Consider the following 14033-nt stretch of genomic DNA (forward strand, 5'->3'; position numbering starts at 1 on the left):
TGCCAGAGCTACAGACCTTGTCTATGTGCAGAAATATATTAAAGACGTCAACAGCCACTAAGACTCTTTTACAACCATCTGAGTATTTTAAAGGTTAGCCAAAGGACTCTGCAGCAGGGTTTCCAGTGAGAGCTAGATTTATCTGAACTATTACAGAGTGGGATATCCTGATTGTTGGGTCTTTATACCAACTGAAGTCCACTGCATACGGCTGTATTGTAACAGAACCAGTCACCATCACTAAATTAAAATGTTTTCTTTTTTGGTATGAATTTCTTTGTACTTCTTTGTAACTGTGAAGTGCTTTGCAACCAAGGAAAATATTCTCTTTACTTACCAAATCTGGTTGGCATAAATCTGACAGATATAAATATATAAAGTAGATATAAACTCTGAATTTACTAAAACATTTTCTTATGCTGACATTTCTCTGTCTAACTCTATGAATAATGTCGACCATGCTGTGTTAATTGTTCTATATAACATAATGTCTTTTACATGTGCCAGTAAAAACAGCGCTGGCACAAGTGAGGTCTCTGCAACAATCTGCAAGGAAAATATGCATCTGTTAGTGCTTTCAAATTAAAAAAAAAAAAAAATCAGAAATGCTGAATTTACACAACAGCCAAAAAGCACAAAACAACCATTAATAATAGTGTTTTATGGAGTAGATTTAATTGAACCATGTCATTTTCTGACTGGGCTTATAGAAGAAGTGAGTCAGACAGAAAAGTGTCGCCTCCAAAATTATGCGAGAGATGCAGTAAATTGAAGGGGTCTAAGATCATCTACTAACATGCCAGTCATTTTATAGCCCAGTCTGAGTTTCAGAGAGGCACATTATCGGCCCATTTATGTGTTAAAACAGCAAAACTAACATTCTAGTGTGATTCATTTGACGGGGCTGATAACCATCGCTGATGTCTCCTGCTCAGATATTTGCTTCTGTCCTTCATCCTTCACAGTGGCTTCCACTGTAAACAACTCCTGTGGTGCACTCAACATCCCACTCTGCCATATGAAAAAGAATTATGTCAGCCGCAGCAAAAAAAAAAAAAAAGAGCTGTTTATTGATTTTCTGTGTCATATTCAATGGAATTCTGTGTTTTTGGCTTCATTTAATCATCTCCTATTTCAGGACATGTCCCTATCTGGGTACTGTTGATTCTTATCTCTTTTCTACTGAGCTGCTCTTCCCCTGTGTGTCTTTCTGCAGTGCGCTATGAAGTGATGTCAGCCAAGAACTATCACTTAGCACCAAGCCCATCTGGTCTGCAGCCCCAGCATCTGGCTACAATTAGCCTGAGAAACAGACGATAGCCATGTTTACCTCCAGAAACAAGAGGCCATACCACTGCAAACACAGACGTGGACATTTAGATTATAATGCATGTACACACGTACATATACAGACACTAAAACATTTACAGTTACCTTTAATCAACAGAGTTTTGAGCAGACTACAACAAATAAAGTGTGTATGTGCAAACATGTGTCTGCAGATAATCTGGAAGTGCTGTCTACCAGCACGGATGCAAATGTCTCAGAGTCACTACCAGCTCACAGACGTGTGCAGCTGCATCTCGTACCCTTAAAAACACTGTAATCAGTTCAGCACATCCAGAAGCTAAAGTTAAAGTGCAGCGAAAGTGTGTGACAAATTACTTTTACTGTTTAACTGGTGGTTGTCCCTGGCTCTGACTTTGGCCTTTTGGCTCCCGGGTTTTGTTTGCAGTGTCTCATTATTCCGTCCATAAAGAGTAACGAGTGGGGCTCCCACAGACAGTGCACCCAGGTAACTCCCAGCTCCCAGTCCAATAAAGACCACTAACTGCAGTGAAAGGGCTCGGCGCCTGTTGAGAGATACAACTGAGCCAGGCTTTGCTGGCCTGATGGGCTCCTGTCACAGGTGGGGAAGCCACAGGGCCAGTAAGAACCTAAAAACACGAGCAGGGAAATAAACTGAACCAGAAAAACAAGGAGGATGGAAAGAGTGAAGTTTTCTCTCCTCAAGCATCTGGGCACTTTCTCACTGGGCAAAATGAGGCCAGAGGCTCAGCAGGGACTTCACAAGAACTCAGGGTCAAGAAGAGGAGAGAAGCATTGCACTATGGGATACCTCTGGGCTGAACACAAATAGTCACTATGCATTCAATTTATGGATTGCACAGGGATTTAATTTGCTAACTTAAAAGACTATATATACACATAATTACTGGTTTTTAACATACCACACACTTAAGTTTCTGAATACCTCCTCTTTTGAAAGACGCAAATAGTATTTCCTTGTAGGTTTATGGGTAGTGGGATTACTTTAAGAGCGCCCATGTGTTCAACAAAATGCTGGTAGGCCTACAGTATGGGGAATGTCATGTCTGAGAAATCCCCGTACCCTGCAGATAGACCACTCACCCTGTACTGACCCACAGACCATCTATTAATATTGTATTAATCCAATGACTTGTGTACTTTTTTCTTGGAGCGGTCGAAAGCCAAGATATTATTCTACCATAAAGTGAAATTTTGGGTCGGCAGGAAAAGTGTATTTGCTCTGGCCCACCGTTCAACCATGTTGTACAGTCACGGCTTGACATTTTTCATGGAAACTTATGGAATTTTTGTGCCAGGGTAAATAACACCTCTAAAAGCTCTTCCTGTGACTCCTACAGGGCAATATTCATAACCCTGGCAGACTGAGGTTCTTGTCAGGAGATAGAGAAGCCTGACAGGAAAGCAGAGAGCAAAGTTACATATTGATCTACTCTATACAGGCACTGATCTGAGACAAACTGGTATTCATCCTAACCCTTTTATCAAGGGCTTCCTCACAAGTGGGACATCACATGATGTTATTAAGTGTAGCTAACTAGCTGGTAGGATGGAAAACCTGCAGTATGTTGGGTGCCAGGAATAGAAACCACCACTCTACAGCACATCTGACAGCCTCCACAAATACTGTTATTTAGGAAAAACCTGCTTAAATTGTGAATTAAGCATTTTCCAAACCAAAGGACAAAGTGCGTCACTTTCTGCAGCCACAGATGTCGTAGCACTGGAAGAGGCTGAGCTCATCTTTTGCCAGCACTGATGGCGTTGTTCTCTCACAGTCAAGAGCCACAGTGTGGTTTCTCCAGTAATAGAACGAAATACCGAAGCTACTTACCACACAGCCTTTCAGACGATTCTGCTCCTCCTTCACCTCCTTTCCCATGATCCTTTGTGTCTCCATTCCCACGTTGCACTGGGGTTCTCGGGTCAAAGTCAGGGGGTCGGCATCTTCCCTGGTGAAAGTGGAGCCAGTGGGAGAGAGTGTGGTCCTGTCACTCCTGCAGGACGAGCAGAGCAGGAGGTTACTGGGGTGCTGACAGCAGGGCTTCAGAGGTCCACGATGAACTCCAATTATGGCTCTGAAGTTTTCTACCAGTGTTTGTGTTATTTGGTTTAAATAGCCATGAAACACAGCTGATAAGACAGATGAGATGATGTCATATTTGGATCTAAAAATAGCCCACAGACATGAGAAGCTTTCAGCCTGAGAAATATTTGGAAAGCAGGAGATGTTGGAGATGCATGTCAGAACTCTGGACTTGAGGATTGTTATGAACATGGAAAACGTCCAGTCTTTTTTGACTTGTACAAGGACTGCATTGTTATCCGTTGGCTCGTCCTCTGCTTTGATGCGGTACAAGATAACATGAACACTACTGGCCACACTGATGTGAAACTTGGCATGAATATTCATTGTCTCCGGAAGATGGATCCTAATGATTTTAATAACAATAACAATAATAATAATCTTCATTGATTCGGCACTTCTCAAAACAAAGTGACAGTGTTTCATGATCCCCTCATGCTTCACCATCACCTCAAAGCTTTCAATAATCAGACATTTTGTGAAATTCCAAAACAGTGCAGAAAACTGAATATTATAATTCAAAAAGTGTGTGGAGAGCGATGCTCCAAATGGCAGGCGTTCTCCAAACACAGACCGGTCCTTCACTTATGATCAGAATTATTCAGTGATACAAACCCAAATTAAACATGCCTAATCAAGAGAGAGAAAGAAAAAAAAAATTTTCATTTGGAAAAGTTCTTCTAGGTTTTGCCAGTGGAGACTTTTAATGTCAGGTACCAGAGGAGTTATAACAGCAAAATACAGTTCCAGCTCACTGGAGACCTGTGGAGGACCAATTACTGGGTGAAATGGCGCATGTATTCACAAGGCCACCAAAGTTGTCGGTGGTATCCTTGGCCTGCTGTCTCACCTGAAAACCTTCTGAAGAAGTGCCCAGCAGTCCTTCACCTCACTCTGCTTCTGTGTGACGCCAGCAGCCAGGGCAGGATGGAGATTAGACAGCTGGGACACACTCACATCTAGCATCTACCACACACAGGCCTGTAGGTTAGTTAGAGAAAACTTCTGCAACACGTTTACAAGATCTGACCAAATGCTGCTGCTTTAAGTGAAAAGACGTTTCCTACCATGATTTGACTGGCAATGTCACGGATTTCTCTATCTCCAAAGCTGTCCAGCTCTTTGGATGCAGATATGCTTTTCCTCTGAAAGAAAACATACGTAACAGTACATTTGAGTAAAATGTGAATCTCAGCTCTAAGTAGGAAAGAGACAATTAAGCTGCCAGGGAGTTTTACCATGTTGTTAATAGCAAACAATGTATTATCAGCCTGCTGGTAGAACGAGGACACCTCCAGGGCCAGCTGAAGATTTTCATGGTAGTTTTTCAGATGAGACTGGACCTTCAGCCACCTACACAGACAACGGATGGCGATACAAAAAACTTTAGTCTTCAATTAATCTTTAAATTGACAATGCCTCATGCACTATACCAGTTCAACTTAAGGGACCAAGTGTACATTTTATTGATGTGTTTCCTCCTGCTGGAGATGTTTTTGCCATCTGTCTTCCCTTGTTTCTCCAGCTTTAGGGCCAAGTGGTTGATCTCCTCATGGAGGTTTCTGTATAGCTGCTCATCCTGCAGGGAAACAGTGGAACACAATCCAACTATGAGCTCAGCTGTCTTTACCTTACAACCTGGGAGACAAATTACAGTCAGCCATAGATAAATGACTTGGAAACCTCTACAAAATTGTAATATAAACCAATAACATATGGGAATGTGTATAACTTTACCTCAAGAATGTTGTTTAGCATGTTTATTTTTTTCTGTTAATTATTAATAGCTCTTTTGCTCGTTCCTTTACAGTGCTCACCTGTTTCAGATCTAAGATTCTCCTGGTCAGCTGCATTTTGTCAACATTTTCCCCCAAGACATTCACCAGAGACTGCTCCTCTTCCTGCTGGCACACATAAAAGTCAGTGTTTATATCCCCAATTTATTAGGAGCCCAACCATTATAACTTTTCAGAGGCACCAGGATGAACCCCATTACCCCTGCTACCAAGGAGGATGCTAAACAGAAATAGCCATCAGCATTAGGAGAGAAACTTTGAACTTGATACTAATGCACAGAGGAAAGAATGAGAGGAACTAAATGGAGAATGCCGTCTCCTCCAGGGATGGATGTTTTATAGACTTCATAAGCAACATCCTCCTTTACATTCCCACAGGTCCATTATCAATCACCAGTTGCCTTGTGCCAGACATGGACATGAACAGAGAAGTAAACACAGGCCTAAAACTCACTAGATGATTGCTTTCTGATAATGACAGGCAGATGTTTTGCACCGGTGAATATACACAAACAAGACATGTCTTCGGGATACTGAGCTAATTTCCTGTATTAGCAAGTGCTGTTTTTTTGGTGCCAATTATCTGGGCAACTGTTGATTACAGCTGTGTGTCCGCTCAGACTCAGGAGTGAACTCTCTGTGAAATTTAAATGAAGGTGCATTAACATAACTGAATAATCTGAAGTACTCACTTCACATTTCGTTCTGTTTCACATTAGTGTTAAATTTGAAAATGAGAACATGGATAAACTAACAGATGTTACCATCATGCATTCAGCAATAAAATTAAATAAAATACCACACTGCACAAATTGCTGAAAAACAATATTATTTAAAACTGCAAAGAATTTATTCAATTTGTTTAATAAAACTGGCTTCAAAAAGGAGCAAAAATAGCCTTTACTCTGGAATTAAATCTACTTCTTTCACTCAGTATAGCACAAGAAGAAGAGAGGAATGTTTTTTTTACCTTCTCTTTAATCCATGCCTCCAACTTGTCCACTTTTTTGTTGAACTCCTGCAGGTTCTTGGCTCCGCCAAGGGCCCTCGTCTGATTTGCAGCCGTCTGTTTAAGGGTCTGCCACTGCTCCCTGAGCTGGCTGAGCTGCTTCTTCACCAGATCAGACGTAGGGTTCAGCTTGCAAACCAACTGCTCACCCATCTTTTGAAACACAAAGAAACATAAAGTCCTAGTTCACATTTGGTGTAGAGCAGATGGAGCCGACAGACTAACATACAACAGAGCTGAGTACATTTGACACCTCAGGTTTGTCAGAGTCATTGCTTTACAGCTGTTGGAAAACTGCCATTCACGTCCTGGATATACCCTTGAAAATCTCCTGGTCCTGCCTCTACCCTTCCTGGCCTGTCTGCGTGTCAGGGGAGGTTAATTATCAGCATCGTACCATTTCCAAACATTGTATCCCGAGGGAGAAAGTATAAACTGGTTTGACAGAGCCGTCTGGAACACTGAGGTTCTGCTTTTCTCTCCGGTTGACTGGAAATACCTACGAGCCCATTATGTTATGTGTTATGTGAGCTGACAAACTCTTTTAGCACCAAAGACAGTGATTAATGGTTCCATTCTGATCCCCATTACCTGTTAAAAAGTTTAAATAATTATTTCCTTTCGGATGTGCATCGTTCTGGTTTGCCTGCTCTGGTAAGATCATAATATTTCAGTTAGAGTCCAGCCTTGTGTTGATTCATTTTATTACCTGGTTGAGTTGTATTAGTGTGTTCTCAAAGTCTTTCAGGTCTCTCTGGAGCGTCTGCGAGGCCTCCTCCCAGTCCTGCAGGGGGCAGCGCTGAATATTACAGCCATCCTTCAGATCCTGCAGTTTGCCTTTGATCCACGCCTCTGCCTAGATCACATATGGACACGGACAAAAATGTTTAAGTTATGCTTTACACTGTGCACAGCATAGTCAACCAATTAGGTCTGTTTATAGACCTGATTCAGCTGTTCAGCGATATTTCTGTTTTATGTCAAAGCAAAATCTGAAAATGCATCAGCTTCAGAGACCAGATGTAATATAACACTGCTGAGGCTGTATTTAGGAGCATTAACTGGAGGATGTATGTATGGATGGATGTATGTGCAACAATACAAAGTGCACTTATAAGAAGTGCATGACCTGTAGTAACCATAGTGGCAATAGCTAATTTGTATATTTTATTCTGCGACAAAAGGTGGAATGATGCTGTAATGTACACATGAAAAAATGTGGTGAACAGACGAGTTGTATGGATCAATATTACACACTGCAACGTGACAACATTACTATAAGATTTCCTTTGCTTTTTTTAAAAATTTAATTTATATCTAGACCTTTCACACCCACGAGTCATCTACTGTGCACTGGCTGTGTGATCTCTGCTGTGTGACAGTGGACTCATCACAGTGATAGACACAGTCTTATTCCTGCTGATCAGGGGAGCAAACAGAGCACATTTTCTTCCTTGACTTAGAGTAATACGGAGCGTCAGACACATCAAGAACAGCCCTTTGTTCTACAAGGTCATATTATGCAGAGCAGAAGTTTCTCTTGGCAAGTGCCTGGACTCCATTGCATAAGGGTTTGTGTTGCAGAGCTAAATTCTCTGGCAACATTTGTATGGAGTGAGAACTGCAAACCAAGTGGCCAAAGTCAGAAAGTGTTGGAAAGTACATGTTTGTTTTCTGCAAAGAACCCAGTGTGGGAAGTCCATGACCCACCCAAGTCATAATAATCGAATGGATTAATAAATCAACTCAGGTTCTTCCACGACTCAAAGTGATCCCAAATGAGTAATACAGTTGATAAAATAAGCAAAACTTTATTTTTCACAGTCTCGTTTTTATGTACTGAATGTCATAAAGTAAGTCAAAGCACAGTTAAGCACACAAGACATTTTAACACTGCATCAAAGCATTATTTCCCAACGGAATTTAGTTTGACTGATATTGAATAATAGACTCAGCAGCAAACCCTCTTTTGAATCAATAAAATATCAAGACCGCACATGACACGGCCACTAAACAACTCTTTGTTCAAGATTAAAATGTGATGTCAATTCTCCTCAGAGAGGCAGGTCATTAACTTTACAAGGCCCCTGGGGCAGCAGAGGTATTTCTGGATTGAACAGAAGGAAAAGAGCTTGACAAAACAGGCCTGCCCCTATCTCCTCACACTGGGTCCCATGGCATTATAATGACCTCATACAGGAAGTCTATGATTCCCTTGTTTCTTCCTGTCTGCTCTCCACAACAATGGTCTGTTTATCCAAATGTACAGTTGGGCCTTAGTCTAGCGGCAAAGAGAAGACGGCTAATGCATGCAGTTCAGATTGTAACACTGCTTCTGATTATTTGTGAAAAATCTGTGGCCACCCAGAAAAACACCACTGCAGATTTTAACATGATCAGCATGATTTGGTGCTTTTAAGAAGAACTTTTTTCTTTTTTTTTTTTTACAAGCTTCAAAGGCACCAAATTTGAACATTTTACTCAACTCTACATTTTTGTAACTCTAGTAATGCAACTTGGACCTGAACAGACTGTGGGAGTGGAAGTTTGTCTTCTTTCTCTATCATGAAAATGAGATGATGAAAGGCGAGATGTTTTACAGAGCAGCCTCAGAGACAGATGGCTCTCAGTGAAGCTATGCTTCTCCATGTGGTGACCTGCTTTGCTCTCCTAGCTTGAAAACTTAGGGGCCTTTAAAAGTCTCTCCCTGGAAAGCTCACTTCCACTTCCACAGCAAGGCAATACTGTAATAACAGATTTTCATTAGCAATAGTGGGTTTTTTTCCTCGTCCTATTCGAGGGTCCAAGGACAGAGGGTGTTGTAATGTTGTACAGACTGCTAAGCCCCTTGAGACAAACTTGTGATTTGTGATTTTGAGCTATATAAATAAAATCTGACTTGACTTGACTAACCAAAACCCTGTAAAACAAGCAGATCCCCAGGTACTGAAACCTCACAGCTATTTAAAGTAAAGTTAAAATACAAAAGGCTGTTTTCTCTAAAAGCTATGGAAACGCAAGCTCCAAGCTAAGAGCAAAGGGGCTGCTAAGCTTGTTAACATTAACGATGTGCTACAGAGCTGTTTTCAACACATACATACATCATATGTTTCCTTCAGCTGACACATCCGAAATTAATTTTTTGTTACTGGGAGTAAACGGCCTATCACTTGGACAATTTCTCGACAGAGGTCTGATGACAAAGCCAACTGCTGGATAAAATGTCCCTCGGTCGAACTCGCTGAAAAATGTCCTTGTATGCCGGGGTGAACGCAGTGATGAGATAACACAGCCAGTTGTGCTGCTTGGCTGAGTCTCTCTGGGCCATAGGCGTGAAGAGATGGAGCCAAACAATGATCTCATCCCTAAATAATTGCTTCACTTGTGGCGGTTTCCCCTCCCTCTCTTCCCTCAACTGAACACAGCTCATACAGTTCTCGGGACAAAATAAGAACCAGTACATATTTTGTTCTCCTCTGAGGGTCATGTGACAGGCAGCTTCCATTCTGATTTTCATCTCAGCAGCATAACTTGTTGTTTTTGAGATAAACTCACTCGGGCTTCTTCGCATTTAGAATTTTTGCATCTGAGGAAATGAAAAATTCTGTTAAGTCTAATTTAAAAGTGATTTAAAACATCTTCATCTGCAAAATATGCATATTCTGGAAACAATAAAGTAGAGAAAGAATACACCCCTCAAAGTTTCCAACTATATAAGGGGAGACAGAAGCACAAGAGGAAAAGTCCAGCAGTAGCGTTTCATGAACAGGTATTCAAACTTATGCAGCATGTGACGACGTGTCGGTTTAGATCGAGTATGCATGTCACATTTTACCTGCAGTACTTCCTTGCTGAAGATCGAGTTGCGCTGAGTGAAGCTGTCAGACTGGGATATAACAGCTGCCGATGCTTCATTCTGTGTGTGTGGGTGACTTTCTTTCCTCTGAGGCTCTTTCTTCTGCAATTCAGGCACTGAAATCTGTGCAAGCACACAACACAGATTACAAAGTGTTGAAAACACGATGGCACTTTGACAGTAACATTAGCCTTTTTATCTAGATAAAACCTGAACACCAGATGATGCTCACCTCTCATAAAACCTACAAGAAGGAGGTACAGCTCTCCAGCTATAATCACTGCACAATAAGGGGATGTTTAAGTGTCCATTTATGTTAATTACACCTTTTTTTTCCTATCCAGAGACATTACCAACATGTGTCAGACGGGCCCCAAGGTCCCTCTTAACAAAAACCTACTGTCAGCACTATGTGAGATGAAATGAACACGACTGGCACAACTTCACTAATGGACAAGCATTCCTGCTACTCTCCAATCAGGAAACATCTGGGCACATGAAGGAAGCGGGAACAGACAGATTCTTGGATGTCTGACGTTTTTTACGGTCAGCCTTACGTGTAAACATATCACCTTTAAAGGACTTTGGCAGATCATGTTCACCTTTCCATTCCTGAACAGGAAAAGTCGCCACCACCTTCTCTTGTGTATTTATTAGCATTTTTTTTTTTTGCCACTTGCATGAATAATACATGAGTGGAGGAAAAGCAAGGTATTGTTGTGGTTACAGAATAAGAGATGATGTGAATGATTACTGTAAGTTTTTTTTTTTTTTTTTGGTCCTAAAAGGGGAAATGAGGCCATTGCTGTGTCAGAGTTATTATAACCAGCCTCCATAAGGACCTGACTTCAGCAGGCCCTCTCTTTTGTTAACATCTTCCCTGACCTCATGTTTTCCAGTGAGCACGGGGTCTGCTGTAACACAGCACTTGATCCTCAACACACACTGATGACTTCAACAAGGAACAGGCCAAATCCAACAGCCCACTGACTTTAAACAATATCTTACAATATGCTTATACTGTTTTTCTTCTGTACTCTGTTTCTTTATTAAATTACAGCCAAACAAGAGGAAACAACAGGCCATTTCTGAAGCGTTCAAAGACACGTTGCTCCCACAACTCGTTTTCCACCTCCGTGTAACTTTGCTCCAAATGTATAATATAATAAACGGAGTTTGGCGAATACGCCACATGACTTCACTTCCTAAACTCCAAGAGATTCATCAGCTCCACAGCTGGCTATTAAGACCCCACTGCTTCACAACAAAACAACTGTTATTCCACAGGCTGAAATAAAGTCGGGAAAAATGGCATCATTGTCAACAACAAAACACCCAGAATCAGAGCATTATTTTAGGATGAATATGATACTCACACAGTCGTGTTTTTTTTTTCTTTTTAAACAAACGAAAATGAAGTTACTGTTTTTCCAAAATCTTGCTATTTGTCGTTTTTAATTTAGCGGTTAGCTTAGCTGCAGCTTACCTGTTGGACAGGTTTGTCTCCGCTCAGCTTCACCCCGGCTTGTCCGTGTGTGGGCTGAAATTCATCACTGCCGTCTTTTCTGAGTAAAACCTAAAACGCACAGGTAAAAATATGCTGTGAGTGGTGCTGAGAATAAGCCGTACATGAGCAGGACAAGCCGGACAGGACGCCGAAAAGTGTGGCAGGCGAGAAACAAAAGGCAAACTGCTATTAGCTCTTTTTAGAGAGTTAGCAATAAAACAAATATCTCGATCAATTTTGGATTAAAACGACAAGATTTTATATTCCGCCGGGATAAATGTGTCAAACAATATGTTATAAAGATACTGTATTATAACCAGTACCTCAAAAAAATAACTATAAACTACAAAAAATGTGGTAAAAAGCCGCCTGGATTCTTAAGCTTTGTAATTGTACGTTGAAGAATTGTACAAAAAGTCTACTCTCCATGCTGAGTTTGAGTTTAATTTCTTTGCTTGCATATGCATTATCAGCATTTTTGTTAAAACAGTTAAAAGTAAATGATTTATTTATGTATTTGAAAAGATAAATTTTGTCTTTATGTATTTGTATTCCAGTAAGTGGCTTTATTTATGCTGCAGTATTAAAACAAATAACTTTTATTTTCTTTCTGTTTGTATATTTGGATATTTGCATTAATAAGTGAGTACTGTACCTTAAATTGAGAATTGGGCTTATTCTCACAGCTCACTCCCACAATCCTGGGCAGATGAGGATCTGATGTGCTTGTGACGTTGTTGTTGTTATTGTTGTTTTCAGATGTGGACCCTGTGATGGAAAGCTGTGCTGGTCCCACTGACAGCTTGTCCTCTGATCTTTCTCTCCCAGAGATTGTGATCTTCTTGATGGATCTGGAGACAGCAGAGGGGGAGGCAACGTTCTGGTTCAGGTGGTCCTCTGCTGCCATGTGCTCTTGGCTGTGCTTCACAGGGGCTACCTGCTTGACGATAGGTGAGACGAGACAGGGGCCATGTGCACAGACCTGGGATCGACTGAGGTAGAGCGAGTTCAGGTTGTGCTGTAACGTACAGTTATCCAGACTCGGGCTCTGCAGATAACTCTGTGTAAAATCCTGGCATTTTGGCACAGCGGGGACTGACAGTCTCGTCCCAATAGTGAAGGGCTGCACCTTCCTCACAATACTTTCAGACATGACCCGTGTCCTGATAAGAAAACAAAATAAACCGAAGTCCAAATAAGCATTTAAAAAAAAAGTTTGTCACATCCCTTTTTTTACTCTCTCCTCACTCAACAGTTGTCCAGTCTCTGTCCAGCAGGCAAGTAGAGGGTTGAACAGAAAGTGAAGGGAGAGCTCAGTTCTCCACCTTCTTGTGCATGTTGAGAATGCACAGCACACAGCCCAGGATGGCTTCCTTGGACTCCTGGGATCGAATGCGGTCCCAGACGTGGCGCAGTGCCGTGCCAAGGTGGGTAGCGCCTGTAGAGAGGCTTCTCCTGAGGAACTGTGCCACTGAGCCTGCCAGTCTGCTACTGAGGAGCCTGATAACCAGGGACCGCAGCAAGATGAAAACTGCTGGCATGCTGCCTGACTGTGCTTTGCAAAAAAAAAAAAAAGAGAGAAAAAAGAAAGCTCAAAAAAGGAGGCGGAAAGAGGAGGGTTGGTTAAGAGAGGGGATGAAGTCACCACCTCTCCGCTCTCTTGCTCACTCTCTCTCTCTCTCTCTCTCTCTCTGTCAGGAGCGACAGAGCAGAGAGGGGGCTGTAAAGCCTGGCTGTCAAAACTTCCCTTCTGAACCCGAACAGAAAATCTGCTCAGATAAGAAGTAAAGAGTAATGGAGTCAGAGTGAGAGACCTCTGCTAGACCTCTTCAATCACAGCTTATCCTCTATGAGGTAATATCCTCAGCTGAAACACACTCTCACACACTCTACCTTACCTCCACCTCGTGGAAGTGCAGAGGAACAGATTCAGCCCTGAGGTGCTGTGCTCTGTTCCAGTGTAAAAAATTGCAGGACCAGAAAAGTCTTTCAGAGGCAAATAAAAAAAAAAGTCAAATAAAAAATCCAGGGTAGTCTGCTAAAATCTGAGGAGAGAATGAGCTTCAGAGGCTCGTGTTAACGCTGCCTGTCCAGGAGTGAGAGTGCTTTCCTCAGCTCTGAGCCTCCTCTTTCCCCATCAGTGAGGAGCAGTTGTCACACAGATTACAGCTGAATGGAGCAGAACATCCCTGTCTCTCTGCTCCTTAAACCTCAGAGCTGCTGTTATGACAAGTGTGGGGGGCAAATAACAGTCAAACAGATGATGACCCCTACCACTCCTTTCTGGTGGCTAGGGTTCAACAGAGCACATGTTGGGCTGACTGATTGGAATGGCAGGGGTGGTGTGCATATGTGAGGGTGGAGAGGAGATTACTCGGGGGGGTGGGGGGCTTAGACAGCAGAGAAAATATTTGCAGGGAGCAGACAGGAGAATCTGCTTCCACTGGTGA

The 14033-nt window shown here is 42.0% G+C and overlaps 2 protein-coding genes across 8 annotated transcripts in view; both read right to left on the reverse strand.

Annotated features, from left to right (window-relative positions):
* Window positions 1–12870, reverse strand: part of LOC121189622 (spectrin beta chain, non-erythrocytic 5) — a 28817-nt gene extending 15947 nt beyond the window's left edge. For 5 of the 7 annotated variants that reach the window (XM_041049945.1, XM_041049949.1, XM_041049947.1 and 2 more), the window contains exons 1-11: window positions 12239–12870; window positions 11563–11652; window positions 10056–10199; window positions 6930–7076; window positions 6182–6373; window positions 5233–5319; window positions 4876–4994; window positions 4654–4768; window positions 4483–4560; window positions 4266–4381; window positions 3164–3326 (exon numbers count right to left, since the gene is read on the reverse strand). In XM_041049945.1, the coding sequence (XP_040905879.1) occupies window positions 3164–3326; window positions 4266–4381; window positions 4483–4560; window positions 4654–4768; window positions 4876–4994; window positions 5233–5319; window positions 6182–6373; window positions 6930–7076; window positions 10056–10199; window positions 11563–11652; window positions 12239–12736 (1749 nt within the window). In that variant the 5' untranslated portion in view covers window positions 12737–12870. The remainder of the gene's footprint in view (window positions 1–3163; window positions 3327–4265; window positions 4382–4482; window positions 4561–4653; window positions 4769–4875; window positions 4995–5232; window positions 5320–6181; window positions 6374–6929; window positions 7077–10055; window positions 10200–11562; window positions 11653–12238) is intronic. The other 2 variants (XM_041049944.1, XM_041049948.1) reach the window with 2 other exon arrangements.
* Window positions 12871–12893: 23 nt separating this feature from the next.
* LOC121189623 (protein myomixer-like) lies at window positions 12894–13296 on the reverse strand. Its single transcript, XM_041049950.1, has one exon. The coding sequence runs from the start codon at window positions 13122–13124 to the stop codon at window positions 12897–12899; it is 228 nt and encodes a 75-aa protein (XP_040905884.1). The 5' UTR covers window positions 13125–13296; the 3' UTR covers window positions 12894–12896.
* Between the last annotated feature and the right edge of the window lie 737 nt (window positions 13297–14033).

The sequence above is a fragment of the Toxotes jaculatrix genome, chromosome 11, assembly GCF_017976425.1.
Source record: "Toxotes jaculatrix isolate fToxJac2 chromosome 11, fToxJac2.pri, whole genome shotgun sequence".
NCBI lineage: Eukaryota > Metazoa > Chordata > Actinopteri > Toxotidae > Toxotes > Toxotes jaculatrix.

Coding starts and splice junctions, on each gene's coding strand:
- LOC121189623 (XM_041049950.1), bottom strand. CDS start 13,124: ATGCCAGCAGTTTTCATCTTGCTGCGGTCCCTGGTTATCAGGCTCCTC.